This window comes from Phocoena sinus, chromosome 15, assembly GCF_008692025.1.
Source record: "Phocoena sinus isolate mPhoSin1 chromosome 15, mPhoSin1.pri, whole genome shotgun sequence".
In the NCBI taxonomy this organism is placed as follows: Eukaryota; Metazoa; Chordata; class Mammalia; order Artiodactyla; family Phocoenidae; genus Phocoena; species Phocoena sinus.
The window spans coordinates 5357766-5374034 of NC_045777.1; the positions used below are offsets into that span (position 1 = coordinate 5357766).

Consider the following 16269-nt stretch of genomic DNA (forward strand, 5'->3'; position numbering starts at 1 on the left):
GACCCAGCGCCGCCTCCCCTCCACCACTACCCTCCCCCCCGCCCACCCGCCCCCCCAACCCAAGGCTGCTGTAGTGGACGCCGAAGGCCCCCTACCCAGTAGCTCCCCTAATCCGGACCGGAGGCACCTCCCCTGCTAGTAGAGTGGCTACAGGAGGCCCACACCTGCCCTTCTCTAAAGAATCCTCCTTGGTTGCTGGCATCGTCCCTACTGGGACATCATACGCTCCCCACCCCCAGGGAGCAGCCCTCAGTATCTGCGACACCGAAGGCCAAAGACTGCCCTCTTCCAACTGTGTGACAGTGTTCACACTCCGGGGCTCGCCAGTCATCAGGGGGCTGGACCCTGGGCTTGGCTCCTCCCCCCGCCCCCCGGCGGCCATCGCTCCCTTTCCCCAGAGAGCAGAGTCACAGGGGCCCTGCCGCCGGGGGGACACTCACTCTGCTCTTCCCCTCCAGCCGCAGGTCTACGCCCCGCCCCGGCCCACCGACCGCCTGGCCGTGCCCGCCTTCGCCCAGCGGGACCGCTTCCACCGCTTCCAGCCCACCTACCCATACCTGCAGCACGAGATCGACCTGCCGCCCACCATCTCGCTGTCGGACGGGGAGGAGCCCCCGCCCTACCAGGGCCCCTGCACGCTCCAGCTGCGGGACCCCGAGCAGCAGCTGGAGCTGAACCGGGAGTCGGTGCGCGCGCCCCCAAACAGAACCATCTTCGACAGCGACCTGATGGACAGCGCCATGCTGGGTGGCCCCTGCCCTCCCAGCAGTAACTCGGGCATCAGCGCCACATGCTACGGGGGCGGTGGGCGCATGGAGGGGCCGCCCCCCACCTACAGCGAGGTCATCGGCCACTACCCCGGGGCCTCCACCTTCCAGCACCAGCAGAGCAGCGGGCCGGCCTCCTTGCTGGAGGGGACCCGGCTGCACCCCGCACACATCGCCCCCCTGGAGAGCACAGCGGCCTGGAGCAAAGAGAAGGATAAACAGAAGGGACACCCCCTCTAGGAGCCCCGGGGGGCCAGGGCCGGGGCCGCAGTAGGTAAAACAGCAAAACACTCCGCACTTCTTGAAAGAAAAGAGAGAGGAGGACGGGGCGACACACAGGAAACTGCCACGCATGACCATCCTCTCCCCACCTCTCTGTGTATAAATATTTACATGTTCTGTCTGGTCTGAATGCACAAAGCTAAGAAGACTTGCAAAAAAAACCATGCTTCTCTGTTGAGCTGCGTCTTGAAGGCAAAAGAGGAAACAAAATTCTACGCTAGTCTTTCCTGTTTCTAGTTGAGCTGCGTGCGTGAATGCTTACTTTCTTCTGTTTGTTTATGATGATTTCACTTAACTTTAAAGACATATTTGCACAAAACCTTTGTTTAAAGATCTGCAATATTATATAAATATAAATATATATAAAATAAGAGAAACTGTATGTGCGAGGGCAGGAGTATTTTTGTATTAGAAGAGGCCTATTACAAAAAAAAAAAAAGTTGTTTTCTGAGCTAGAAGAGAAAAAAAAATGGCCATTTTTGAGTGCCAACTCAGAAAGTGTGTATTACCTTGTAAAGAAAAAAAACTACAAAGCAGGGGTTTAGAGTTATTTATATAAATGTTGAGCTTTTGCACTATTTTTTAATATAAATATGTCAGTGCTTGTTTGATGGAAACTTCTATCAACGTCTGTCGAGACTTTTAAGGGAGAAATGTTGGAATTTCACGGTGGACGTCAGGCAGAGGGTGGGCTCCACGCTGAGTCTGGAGAGAGGCTCCCAGAGGGGCTGATTTCCTGCAGAGTGGGAGCTTCTGTCTAGTGATAGGTTATTACCTCGTTATACATTCCCTCCCGAAGGAGACGCATTTTTTCCCCTCTGGGCCAGGACAGCCTTTGGATCGCAAAGAAAATAGGAAAGTTACTCGAGGCCCCAAGTTCCAGGAGGTGGGCTTTGCTCTTCCCAAAATGAAGATAAACTGTTACTGAAGGAATCTTAGTATTTTCTCCTCTTTTCTGAACCACGAAGGTCCCTGTAGGAAGGGGCTCGCTAAGGTGCTCTCTGCCCCCTGCCTGCCTTGCGAGGGCCACGCCAGAGGCGGTTAGGTGGCTCGCGCGTGCAGGATGCTTTGGTGATTCAGCTGGCTCCAGACTCTACCGGCTGAGGTGGGTGCAGCCCACCGGCGTATAGGAAAGGCCCAAAGGACTAGCAATGTGACCTCATCCCTGTCTTTATGTATTGATTCTCACGTAACAGGCCCATAACCAGAAGACCAGAGATGAAAAAGTGACACGCCCAGGTCTCTCCCAGGACACTGCAAAAGGGTTATAACGAGAAAGACAGTCAAACCAACGCGAACTCGAGCTTTAGGATGTAGAAGCAGAATTCTTTCCCTTCTCCTCTCTTTCACATTTCATTCCCTTCCCCGTGGAAACCATCGTTTTTGATGTGTTTGTGTATCTCTGTTTTCATAAGCGTCTTCATCAGACACAACTCTTGTTTACCAGGGTTTTACTGAGTAGATGTCGGCGGGACCCCTTGCTGGTGGCGTGCGTGTGTGCAAGTAGAGAAGGCGGGGAGAGAATGGAGTCGGGGTCCTCCCTCCCACCAAGGGTGGGCTAATACTCCACGGGGTGACGCCCTTAGCAGGAGAGCAGGCCACCCTGCCCCCCTGCCCCCTGCATCCCACGGAGGTGTCTTTTCATCTTCGGCGGAATGCCAACCAGCCGGTTAACATAAGAGAAAGGTATAAGAGGCAATAAGTATTGATTTTAAACAACTTTTTTATCACTTGAAAAACAAAAACTCGAGAACAGTTTTGAAGTTCTGACCATTTGAACTCTATTTCTATACGTACCTTTTAAGACCACGGTGACCAATAGATGACCGAGGTGTCTGAGTGCCCGCTCACCAGCCTGGCAGAAAGTTCTGGTACCTTGACAATAAAACCTGCCTCTCCGTGGGGTCTTCAGCCTAACCTTTGCCTAACCTTTGCTTCTCTCTCAAAGATTCTTTGAAAAGGTCATTCATGCAGAGACATCCATAGTTTGTCCTGAAAGGTACAGGGACACATTTATAGATAAAGTTTAAAAAAAAAAAAAAAAAAGTATCGTTCCTTTATGTGAAACGTCTCCCCAGTGCCTTACTGAGAAAACGGTTGACCCCTTTTGTCCCCCGGCAGCGGCGTTCCTGGACAATGCCCTGCTCACCCTGGCCCGGCCTTCCCGCTCGAGGTGGACAGAGGGCTACTGCTTCCTTAAAAACACCCCCATCGCCTCGTGCCGTGTCCCACCCACCCGCCCTCCACCCTGGATGTGCCTCCCTTGGGTCAGGCCACCCCTCCTGCCCCTCCAGCCTCTTGTCAGTACTCGTTTATCTCCCACCTGGGTCACAAACCTAGTCGTGGACCTTGTTTGTGCGAGCAGAGTATAGCAGCAGACGAGAGCCAGGCCGAAGTGTTCCCAAGGTCCTCGAACCAAACCTTGAATCTCGTTGCTGGGTGGTGCGGTCTGCCGTCGCCGTATGAGCAGCGAGGTAGAAGAAGGAAGCAGATGAGAGGGTTACTGACCTCAGCTGGCTTGAGGGCAGAGCACCCTCCCCACGCCCCCATTATGCCCCAGGATGGCAGTCCAGGCCTCAAGGCCGCCGCATTGTCCCTGGGCTCCGTGCCTAGCGGATGACAGTTACAGAAGTTCATGGTGGAGCAGCTCGTCAAGGCCAGGGCACCTCCCAAGAAAACCATGGGGTGTGTTTCTGCAGAGCTCTTGGTTTCTCTGCTAGACCCAGAGCCCTGAGGGTACACTCCTTCCACTAGGTGTTGGCTGTCATGTCCTTACCTTCGAAAAGCCTTTGCGCATCCCTCGGGAGGCCCCCTTTTTTCAGTAGAAAGTTGGTGGTGGGGGGGGGGGGTGGCCCTTGGCAGTGGCTGGTTGGAGGGGGACCAGGCTGGGCTCAGAGAAGGTGGCAGAGCTTGGCTTTCTCTAAGCCTCTCATTGTTTCCCTGCTTGTCAATCATCACATTTCCTCCGGAGGAAAACTCTTTCCCCCGCCAAGCCCAGGTCTACACTGACGGACTTAGCAAAGTGCCCTAAGAGCCGTCCACGTCCCCGTGTTTTTGCCAGGAGCTGAGAGCGATACCTCCCCACGGCTAGCAAACACCGGGGCGGGGCGAGGACCGAACCCTTCCCAGTCCTTTTCTGTCTGCTCTGTGAATCGTACTTTTCAGAGAATTTTCTTTTCTACATGCAACACCAAGCTTCCAGATCCATAGAACATGCTGATGACAAAGGAGAGAAAATGTTCCGTGTTGTCTGGTTTTCCGGAAACTGCGCTTCAAATTCTGCTGTACTATAGAGCTCAGAAGGACCTGCTGCGTTCTCATTTGCCTGCCTGGTTCCATGGTGGTTGTGCTGATGGTGACGTTGCTCCCTTGGCGTTGGAACCACTCTCTTTCGCAGCCCTGTTTCCCAAGTTTTGTTCAAGTTACATGTATGTAAACTCTCCGCGGCACGCTGGGTGCGGCGCCCGCGTCGCTGCTGCGTAAGACTCTGTATTTGGATGCCAATCCACAGGCCTGATGAAATCGCTTGTTGTGTATCAATAATCATTAGTGGCAATGATGACATTCTGAAAAGCTGCAATACTTATACAATAAATTTTACAATTCTTTGGAACGAGGCTCTTTCTCTTTCTTGGGCTGCATTGCTTTCCCCCTACCACCCCACCGCCCTCAGCACCAACACTTGGATGCCTTTAGTGGGAAGGAAGCAATCCCTCGGAGCTGCTGTGTGGCCTTGAGCAATTCCATCAACCTCCCTGTTTTAATTCAGGCAGCGTTCAGGGAGCCCAGTGAAAACACTTGCACGGGCAGGGGGTGCGTTGGGTGACATTGGGGTAAAAGAGTTTGCAAAATATTGCGTACTTTTCCCCCCTCTTGGGATATCATCCACCGTGGCATGATGAAAGCTCTGGTAAGGGCTGCGAGAAAGAAACTGCCTTAAATGGGGCTCTTCCAGAGACGTGGACTTGTGTGAAGGGATGTATCAAAGTTCTGCTCCCAGGGGAGACAGTGAAGGGAGCTGGGAAAAGGACAGAGGGAGGAGAAGTGCGAGGGGGACTGTTTTAGGCCAAGTCCCAGCCTCAGGCTGAGCCGCAGGGAGTCTGGGAAGCTCTGGGATGCAGATTGCACCCGGGAGAGGCAGGCTCTCAGATGCTCCTGGCTCTTCCTGCCTGAGAGTGGGGCAGAGAGGAGTCCCCCAGGCCCCAGGGTGGCCCTCTGGAAACATCCCCAGATGCCAGCCCTTAGCAGCGACCCACATGGAAGCAGGGAACGGGATCCCGAGGGTCTGGGTGGGACACTCACAGTGCCCACTACAGAAATTCTTGTTTATTTCTCTAAATTGAACCATTTTTCATGTCTGGTCAAGGATTTTTTTTTTTTTTTCAAGTCAGCCAAAACAGAGCTGATCCCCAGGGATGAACACTGTTTGGCCTCATTCCGGGTCTTGTAATCTTCTGGGCCATAGAGCCCTGTGATTGGGGCAGAACCGGACACACGTCTGTCTGCCTTACCTGTTTCCCTCTCTGGTGAAAAGATTGCAGAGAATTGGGGAGACGCCAAAAGAGCTCATTGCTCTTGGCTGGTGAGAGCAGGGACCATGGTGCTCTCTGCCCTGGCCTGGGTCCAGAACCTGAGTGCCTCTTACTGGCGGTCACTCCCCTTGCTGACCCTCAGTCACCTGGTCTGTAGAATGGGTTGACAGCAGTGCCTGTGAGGTGGTGTCTGAGTCAATAACGCCAAAGGGTGCCTGGCAGACACAAATATTAGCCACTCTCCTTAGTAACAGGCTCCCTGGGACAGTTTCCATATAACTGAATGTCCCTCGAAGATTCTGGATGAGTTTGCATGTCCTGGGCTGAGCACACAGACACCACCACCTCCCCAGGTGGTGGGGTTGGTCGGAACAGAGCTTTTCCCCGCTGGAGAGGGGAGTTGCGGTTCTAACCGAAAAGCTGACACCCCTGCCCCACTCTGAGTTTAGCTCAAGCAGAAATCGCCATATGGGTCCAGACTAACAACTGACATCGCTACGGCTGATACTTACTGAGCATCTACTAGGTTCCAAGCACAATGCCAAATTCTGAGTGAAGGTGGCATCTCCTTTCGGGAGGCCTCACTTTGCACTCACTCCCGCCACGTTTTCTGAGCCCTGCTGAGGGATGCTGGCGCATCAGACCCAACCCTGACCTCAAAGAACTCACCTTCTGGTTCTAGAGACAGACCCGCAGCCTGGGACCACAGCCCAGTATGCTGAGGGCAAGGAGAGTGTGCTGTCAGGAGCTGGGAGTGGTTTGTGAAGGCTGGACTTGGAGCTCAAGGATGTGAGGAAGGAAGACGAGGACAGCAGAGACCGAACCAGGCGCTTGCGTGAGCAGAGGCCGCGAGGGCACTCGGCAGGGCACCTGCGCAGCCTGGCAAAACCATGCCCTGGAGGGGAGGCTGAGCCCCTGGCTGGGTGGGAGTGGGGGCACGGAGAAGCCCAGCGCGGTTAGAAACACTAGGAAGATAAACATGTGACCAAGAGAAGGGCGTAAGTTTCCTTTAGAGCCGATCTGATAAGCAGGTATTTCACATCCTCTGTACGCCCGTGCCAGGGACACAGGAGGACAGGAAAGACCCCGTCCTCCCTCCGCAGCCTCCAGGCTGGTGTGTGCTGCAGGTGATGGGAAGAGCCCCTGACTGGCCTCCCGCAGGTCTGACATTGAGATGGAGTAGCGGGGGGCAGCCTTAGGTAGCTCTTTGTGAGGCCAGGACCTCAGCAGTTACCTAAAAATCAACGGGCCAACTGGTCTCCCCCATCACCCACCATCCCCATCACCCAGAGCCAGTGCCTTCTCTACTCTCCTATGACCCATAGACCAAATCCCCAGCTGTCTGGTTTTGTCAATAAAGTTTTATTGGCACAGAGCCCCAGCAGCTTAGCTACACATCATCTATGGCTGCTTTTGTGCAATAATGATAAAGTTGAGTAGTTGCGACAGAGACCAAATGGTCCACAAAGCCTAAAATATTTACTATTTGGCCCATTACAGAAAAGTTTTCTGATCTCTGCTTTAGAACCCCACGTGGCTGCAAGATGGCTGCTGCAGCTCCAGGCATTACAATCAAAGATAAAAAAGAATCCCATTCTTCTTTGTATCTTTTAAAAAAAAAAAATACCTTAAAAAATAAGCTTTATTTTTAGAACACTTTTATGTTTATGGAAAAATTGAGAAAATAGTGGGCTTTCATACACCCAGTTTCACCCATTATTAACATCTTATACCAGTGTGATATGTTTGTTACAATTAATTAATCAATGTTGATATATTATCATTAACTAAAGTCTAAACTTTATTCAGATTTCCTTAGCTTTTCCCTAACATCCTTTTCCTGGTCCAGGACCCCACCCAGGACACCACATGACATTTAGTCATCACAACTCCTGAGGCTTCTCTGGGCTCTGACAGTTCCTCAGACTTTCCTTGTTTTTGATGACCTTGAGAGCTGGGAGTCCTGGTCAGGTATTTATTTTGTAGGATTATTTTGTAGGATGTCTCTGTATTGGAATTTGTCTGAGGTTTTTCTCATAGTTTAGACTGGGGTGATGGGTTTTGGGGAGGAAGAACCCAGAGGAACTCACCACATCCTATCAAGGGTCATACATTTCCAAAGATACTTAGGTCAGCACCCTTTCCCCCAACCCCTTTCCGTGAGGCAGTGACACATGTTTGTAAGACAGTTACAGTGTCTTGTCACATTCTGCCTTCCATCCAGGGATCCTCTGACCTCCTAAATGTTTTTTAATTTACATACACCAAGGTTCATCCCTTGTGTTGTAAAGTTTTGACAAATGCATAGTGTCATGTATCCACCATTACAGTATCATACACAAGAGATTCACTGTCCTGAAAAACTCCCCTGGGCTTCACCTGTTCCACCTCCCCTCCCTTCAAGGTCCTGCAAACATGGATTGTTTTACCAACCTGAGTCCTGTTTTCTTCCGGGAAACAGGCCGGGGAGGCGAGTCCTGCCCCATGGTTCTTGCTGAGAGGCCCACTGAGATCAGCAGGACACTGTCCCTTATAGTCTGTAACAGGCAGGGATGTGGTTGGGTTTTTGTTTTGTGTTTTGTTATTGTGTGTATTTTACATGCTTATCAAAGTAAAACAGCAAGTCCAAAGCAACAGCCTCCTGCCCCATCTTTTCTAAACCCACAGCCCAGTCCTTAGAGGCAACAACCGTTCTTACACCTCTTCCTTCTGAGAATGACTACTTCATCTCCAAAACAATAATCTTCTACCTCTAGCTTGCGGTTTCCCAAAGTCAAGACGTTACTTACTGACTTCCTGCTTTGACAGACAAATATTTAGCACATTGACACGCCTCCCTACTTCCCAATAAAGAATTGTTCTTACTTGGGTTCCTTTTATGATTGTCTTTATGACTTGAAGTACTGTTATCTACACCTCTGTTTTGTGTTCCTTCTATGGGGACACTGTTTCTGGACTCCCCACCTGGCAAGTTGAGGAGACTGTACCCCTTGCCTGACTGGTCTTCAGCTCACCCCCTCTTCCCAACCTCCTTTCACTTCCTTTCTCCCTGTGTTCTCTCCATTTTTACTTCCAACTTATCAAGATGAGTGACATTTCTATTCTGCCCGTAGCATAATTCAGTCCTCTGTGCTTTATCTGTGAGTTGATCCTAAAACTGAAATTCAGTAAATGCCATTTACATTGTTGTGACTATGTGGATATTGTTCATTGCATGCAAAGTCCCATTCAATATAAAGAACTGAGTTTTGATATTATTTTTTATTACACTGTGCTATGGACTGAACTGTGTCCCCCAAATTCATGTGTTGAATCTCTAACCCCCAATGTGCTGGTATTTGGAGATGGGGTCTTTGAGAGGTACTTAGGTTTAGGTGAGATCATGAGGGTGGGGCCCCCATGATGGGATTAGTGCCCTTAGAAGAAGAGATACCAGAGAACTCTCCCAAGCCCCCACCGCATGCTCTCTCTCCCTCTTTCTCTCTCTCTTTCTCTCTCTCAACCATCAGAGGACACAGTTGGAAATCAGCCATGTGTAAGTCAAGAAGAGAGTTCCCACCAGAACCCAACCAGGTTGGTATACTGATCTCAGACTTCCAGCCTCCAGAACTGTGACAAAATTAGTTTCTGTTCTTTAAGCCCCCAGCCCCCCATCTTCTGTGGTATTTTGTTATGGCAGCCCCAGCAGACAAGATACACAGGTAATCCACATTTATTGTAGAAAATGTAGAAAATTATAGAATACAAATTATATTGTAGAAAATATAGAATACAAATCACCTATGTATTGCTAAGAGATAATCCATACTCTCTCTAGGCATTTTTCTATGTTATAGGTAATCACATATGTTTAAAAATGGAATCATCCTCTAGCTTTATAAACATCTTTCCTTAATATACTATAAACACTTTTCTTTATCCATAAATACAGTTCTATATGGCATTTTTTTCATAGCTTCAGAGAATTCTATTGTACAGATTTCCTAATTTACTTAACTAGTCCCCTTCAGTTGGACATCTAGGTTGTTTATAATTCCTTCACGTTTATAAACTATCTTGTGATGAACAGCTCAGGCATATGTCTCAGTACATAGGTGATATTATTTCATCAGGATAAAAGAAAGAAGCTCCTAATATTAATGTTTTTACAGAACACAGTGGTCCAAACTGAGGGTGAAAAAGCAGAGGTCACATGCCAAGCACATGGCAAAAGGATTCTCTCCCTCTCTATCCTCCCTCAAAAATGCTTTCCATTCCTAGATGTCCACCAAGTAGCCTTGAATCAATTCATCCAGTATTTTAGTCTTCTGTCTGATAAAAGTGTATGTTCTTGTTAATTCTTTATATAATAAATGACCCAAAACAACTGAGACTGAATTCAGCAGAAGAGGTTGCTCCCAACTGTGTCAATCCCCCAGCCTGTCTGGCAACTGGTTGGGAGCTAGGCTAGATCACATGCCCTCCAGGTCCAGATGTGCACACCATGATGTTAGGAAGGTGTCTGTCTCCATCAAACTGCCACCCCTACCGATTTCCCTTTCAAGTAGATCCTCCTCTCCCACCACCTTTTCTCTAGGTTCATTTCCTGACAGCTCTAAGTCAAGTGGGAAGAAATTAGCTCTCAATCTTCTATCACGAGTCCCAGAATAGAATCCCATTGGCTGGCTCAGGTTATGTGCCCATCCCCGAGCCAATCACTACAGCCAAAAGAAGAGAGTGCTCTGGTTGGCCTGGTTTGAGTCTCATGCCCTGCTCTGGACCTAGAGGTGGGGTCAGCTTCCTCCCATCCATGTGGATTGAGAAGGGGGTGAGGTGGCTCACCAAAGGAAAATTGGAGTGATTGTGCCAGAAGAAGGGGGCTGGGTGCTGGACAGCCAAAAACAGCAGGTGCCATAACACTGGACAAGTAAAGGCCTTAATAATGAAAACAGAAAGCTTTCTATAAACACAGCAACACTTTTGCCATGTGTAGTCTGCACTGCCTCCTTTGCACCGAGCTGGGGAAGAGGCCGTGGTGCCTGAACCAGCCCTGCCATTTTGACTACTTCAAGTTGGTTTAAAGTTGATATTTGTTGAAATTATTTCAGCATGTGTGTCTGGCTTCCTGTCTCAGTCGCGGGCATAGATGGAACGTTCAGAGTGAGGAAGGATGTGTGAGCCAAACGGGGGAGACAGAACACACAGGAAGTCTGTGCCAAACCAGCATCGCATTTTCTTTAACACGTCGTACAGTTGCCTCGAAGTAAAAGAACTGTTTCTAAAAATAAAACCAAATATTATAAAAGCTTCACAATGAAATGATTTGGAATAAATGATGGGCTTAAATGTGCAAATAAAAGTTTAAAATAAATATCCACCCATGCATGTGTGTGTGTGAGTATGTGTGTGTTCACGCCCGTGTGTGTGGGCTGGCATGATCTGCCCCTTCCCCTGCCCCACGCCCCCCACCCCCACTCTCCCCTCTCCTTTGTGGCCCCTCCTTGCCATGACTGATAACCCTGAAAGCAAAACACTGAAACCATGATGTTCAGCTTATGAAAAGGCTTTTATTGAGCTCAAAATAATTAAATTTGCCTTTAAAAGCATCTAACTTGATTGAGTGAGCAAATGTAAAAACGAATTTTTAAAATTCATGGAGTTAGACTTCTGCCTGCTCTTTACAGGTGTGGGCAAATGCAGGGGAAGTCGCAAAGGATGGACTCAGGGCCCAGCTCTGTGATCATTTGATCTGGATTCAAATCCACCCCTTGTCCCTCTCCAGCTAGTTAACCCTTGGGGCCTCAGTCCCAAGAGGAGTTACTTGTGCAGAGCACTGAAGCAAAAGCCATCAGTATCCCCATCATACCTCCTTGGCCTTTTCCATTTCTTTAATGTGGGTCCAGTTGCCCACCATGCTGCAGGCCAGACAGGCTGGGGGATTGACACAGATGGGAGCAGCCTCCTTCAGTGATGGGAGTGGAGGGTAAGCACCCCAGCTCCCTCAACCTCGGTGGGGAGCCCTGAGAAGATGTTCCCCATGCTCCCAGCATTCCTAGCGCTCCCTGTGGCACTGAACCCCAGGTGCCCCCAGGGGGCTTGCTCGATGGCGAAGCCCTCAATTAGCCCATCCTTCCCCTGTCCCAGGTCCCCACCACCCTCCCTGGGTTTCCCAGCATCACCTCCCAAATAACTACTTGCACTCAACTCTGTGCCTCAGAGTGTGCTTCTGGGGCACCCAGCCTCAGACTACAAACTCTAAAGTGGTGGTGGGCGCAGCGAGAGATCAGAGCACCTTAGAGAGAAGAGCTCCCTGTGAGGAAGGCATGGAGGGGCTCCTGTGTGTCCGCTCAGTCACCAAGTCTTGTTTTTAACCCAACATAGCCAAAGTATCATTTCAATCAATCAATATAAAAATTGTTAATGAGAACAAAAATTTTAAACATTGGACTCTTTTCTACTAACTTAGGTTTCTGTGTCTCCGAGGACTTAGGACAGGGCTCTGCTCATGTGGACCCTGTGAGGAACTGAATATTTGGGTCCCCCCGCCAGCAAATTCAGTGTTGAAACCCTACCCCACAATGAGACAGTGTTAGGAGGTGGGGCCTTTGGGAGGTGATTAGGATTAAATGAGGTCATGAGGGTGGATCCCCCATGATGGGATTAGTGCCCTTATAAGAGTCATGAGACAGCTCGCTCCCCCTCACCCCCACCATCTGAGGACACAGAGAGAAGACGGGTATCTAAGAACCAGGAGGTAGATCTCACCAGACACCAAATCTTCCAATGACCTTGGACTTCCAGCCTCCAGAACTGAGAGATACATATTTGTTGTTTAAGCCACTTGGCCTATGGTATTTTGTTATGGCAGCTAAGCTGACTGAGACAGGCACACTCAGTCAAAGAAACTTTAGAAAAAAGAATAAGATATCAACCTTTTTCCTGCTAGATCTGATAAGTCACACTACGCAGCACTAAGCTGTCCAGCATAGAAAGCGTTGCTCCTTATCCTGTGTCAGGATGACAACGTACCTGTTCATAACAATGGAAATAATTGCTGAGAGCTTGGCTTCTAGAGCTTGATAGCCTGAGTTTCATCTCCATCAGTTTCACCCACTGGCCACGCGATCTTGCCCAGGTTACTTAATAATCTTTCTGTACCTCAGTTTTCTTATCAGATTTAATATTAAAATGCAGATTTAATATTACTTGTCGGATTGCTGGAAGAATTGAATAAAATAATGTAAAGCACTGGAAATAGGGTCCATAGGAAGCTCTAAATAAGTCAGTTGCTATCCAGTTGATAAGTCTTTTAAGAAACATCTTCGGGTCAAATTTTAGAGTACGTTACCCATTTAAAACTAAAAGAAGTTACGAATTAACTCATAAAAGTATTCTGCTGGTGCCCCATCTTCTACCCCATACTTGACAATACCCTGGCCACAACTCACCTTGGGCCACGATCCCCAAAAGACCAGGAATCCTGGCCCTCGCGATCTGTCTCTCTGCCTTTCCCCATTTTATCTTCTAGGTGTAGAAGTCTTAGCACCTCAGGCCTACAGATGCTTCAAGAGCTTTTGAAAATGAACTCCAAAATATGGGGGGGAAAACCTTGCAAAATCAGAATCAATAAATGTTTAATTAAACATCTAGAAGACATGACATTATGTCAAGTTCATTAGCTGTTCCATTTAGTCGTCAAAAATTTTTCATTATACTTCATTATATTTGAAACAAATTTATAGGTGAGACCTCTTCGTTGTGCAAGAATTCCCAAGAATACTGGACCCTCGGTGGAGGAATTGTGGCCAATTGTAATTAAATGAATTTCTTGTAGGCAAAGAATGTTGGAAGCAGCATTATCAAAAAATCTTTTGATTATAAAAATAAAAGTTAGTTGTGAATTCATTTCAATCTATTTTGGGGGATGTGGGGAAGGACTTCTAAAAAGAGTTAGTGGGGGAAGGAAGGGTGTGAAAGTAGCCTGATGCTGGCCACAGGTCCCTCCCCTGGGACTCCACACAGCCTCCTTGTGGCCACAGCCCCTCTCCCCCGTCAACCTCCTGCCAACGCTCTCTGGCACCCCTGGCGGCCTCTCCCAATCCCCAGCCCACCTTGCATGAAAATCTTCCAGGAACTCTTCCTTTGCCCCGAGGGAAGATCACAAGTTTCAATCACGGCCTTCAATGCCCTGGCCCCTGGCCAACTCCCTGACTCATGTGACCCCTGCCCAGCTCCCCTTTACCAGCCAGCACTGCTGGGAGTTGGGGGAGGAGACCCAGGACTTGGCCTGAGTCACCCGTCAATCCCTCGATAGGGTAGTGTGGCCTTTTCTGCAGCCGACATGGGAAGTAGAGCCAGGAACTAGGAGGGGGTCGGGGCTTTCTCCCCGCAGCGCCCTCACCCCCCCCCACCGCCCCCCCCCCCCACTGGCTCCAGCACTTCGCCTGGGATAAAGGAGGCACAAGGAATGAGTTGGTACAAGACCAGATGAGTAAATGGGACTGCTTGTCACTCGGAGAGGGACAGGAGGGTCATACCATGAAGATACGATAGCTCCTGTTTATTGAGCACATGCTACGTGCACGGTGCTCTGCTGGGACCTTCCGGAGCAAGATCTCGGATTAGCTTTGCCACAAGCCCAGGGTGGAGCTGCTGTGATCCCCTTTTACAAAAGGAGAAATGGAGGCTCAGAAAGAGTAGTGACTGGCTCCAGGCGCAGAGGTACGAGATCGGGGCCCGGGGATCAGAACCCCAGGTCTATCTGACGTGATGACCCAAGGAGGCTCACTGAGCTCTGCCTTGAAGGTCAGTGAATGGAGCCCAGGCAGATGCCTTTGGGGGCTGCACTGAGAACCCGCTGCAGCCCCTGGTTGGGTCTTTGCCCTTCGCCCTCCGCTGGTAGCTCTTGTGATCTCGTGCAGTCCCTGTCTCTGGCCACCTCTGGCTCTCTGCCCTTTGCCCCTGGCCAAAGACACATTATTGTCCCCGTTTGGTGCCTTCAGACCTTTCCACTCCCTCCCCCCGAGGTGAATTCACAGAGGAACCCTGATCGTAACATCCAGGCTGCCGGGTAGAAAGGAGACTGGGTTTTGCCAACACAATGTGCAGTAAAAATATCTCTCTTTTAAAAGAGAGAGAGAGAGAGATTTAAAGACTAGAGATCAGTAACGTGTAATTATCATCTGGTTTGGGCGGAGAGTTCTAATAGTTTCCAGAAAAACACAAGCCATGAAAAAGGAGTGTGCTTTCCAAGACAAAAAGGGATCTGGGCCCCAGCAGGCAGTAATGCCATCTTGGAACTCCTGTGGGCTTTGAGGTCCTTCCCAGGCAGAGTCGGGGGTCACCAGAGTCCCTGTCTCCCTTCCTCTCCCCTTTTGTCTTGCATGCTAGACGGGAGTCTCTGAGAGTGTGGGAACTGCCTTTGAACTCAGCCTCGGACCTTCTCAATACATAAGCTCGGGAGAACAGATATACTTCAAGGCATAGAGGAGGTTTCCTCGTTCCTTTCTTGGGGGGAAAACAGAGCCTTGCAACGGCAGGGACAGCTAAGTATCCTCTGATATCTGTTGTCAGCTATTTGGAAGTTAATCGATCCCTTAATTTTAGCTAGGTGCCTGGTGGCCCAGAATAAAGATCTTTCCTAGCCTCCCTTGCTGGGCCATGGGACTGATGGATGTCAGGGGAATGTCTGTGCAACTTGTGAGTATTCTTAAAGGAGAGGTACCTACTCTTCTTCCCTTGCCTCCCTCCTGCTCTAAGTAATGCAGTTGTCATGGCTGGAGCTTGAGCAGCCGTCTTAGAACATAAGGCCGCAAATGGCAGAGCAACAAGATAGAAGGGGCCTGGGTCTCAGCGCTATGGTGTGCCACACCACACCCGGACTGCCTACCAGACTGTTGTAGGAGAGAGACACAAGTTTCTGTATCGTTTAAGCCACTGATATTGCAGTTAAAGACAAACCTCATGGTCAAAATTACCTGGAAAATCTCTTAAATTGAGAAGAGGAAATGCAAGCTAATTAAAACTTTAAAAGTGAGAGCCCCACTCAGTGTGGTGAGATGCTCACAGCAGGTACATGGCTTCCATGAATTCCAAATTGCCACAAAATGCTATGGAAGATGGAGCCCACCCACATTAAATTGTTTTTTCTTTCTCTTTCTCTCTTGCTTTTTTTCCCCCCCCCAATGTCTAAAAGTTATATTATGGAGTTATGGAGATCCATCACATCACATTTTCTAAATGATGCAAATTTTGTGAACACCAACTAAAGGTCAGATAAACATGCTTTTTCTTATCTATTATCTTTGTTTTATAATTAAAGAAACCAAGGCTCAGGGAGGTAGTGACACACAGCGAGGGAGGGGGTGATGGGGACACAGGGGCACCGGAAAGGGCCATCCAAACATGTCCAGACAGACACGGGCCGGAAGCAAAGTCGACCCTCAAATCAAGCTTGAGTTCCTCAGCCGGACCTGCAAGCCCACCAGGCACCCTAGTCAAGGCCTAGGTCGGGGTGTCCATACTAAGGGGTCAGCAGCACGCAGGGAAGGAGCCAAGGAGCCTGTGTAGGAGAGGCATGGGGAATGGGGAGAAGCTGGGGTACATCCAGATGGAGTTGGGGTTTTTCTAGGGCGGGGGACGGGTGAGAGGCCCCCCTAAATCCGAGGGACCGGACGAGGGAAGCCGGGACGCAGGCTGGTGAGCGGGCG

At 49.5% G+C, this 16269-nt stretch overlaps 1 protein-coding gene across 4 annotated transcripts in view; it reads left to right on the forward strand.

Moving 5' to 3' along the window:
- The window catches only part of PMEPA1 (prostate transmembrane protein, androgen induced 1), a 58924-nt gene extending 54262 nt beyond the window's left edge, over nt 1-4662 (forward strand). For all 4 annotated transcript variants that reach the window (XM_032604819.1, XM_032604815.1, XM_032604817.1 and 1 more), the window contains exon 4: nt 459-4662. In XM_032604819.1, coding sequence (XP_032460710.1) covers nt 459-1007 — 549 coding nt within the window. In that variant the 3' untranslated portion in view covers nt 1008-4662. The remainder of the gene's footprint in view (nt 1-458) is intronic.
- The last annotated feature ends 11607 nt before the right edge of the window (nt 4663-16269 follow it).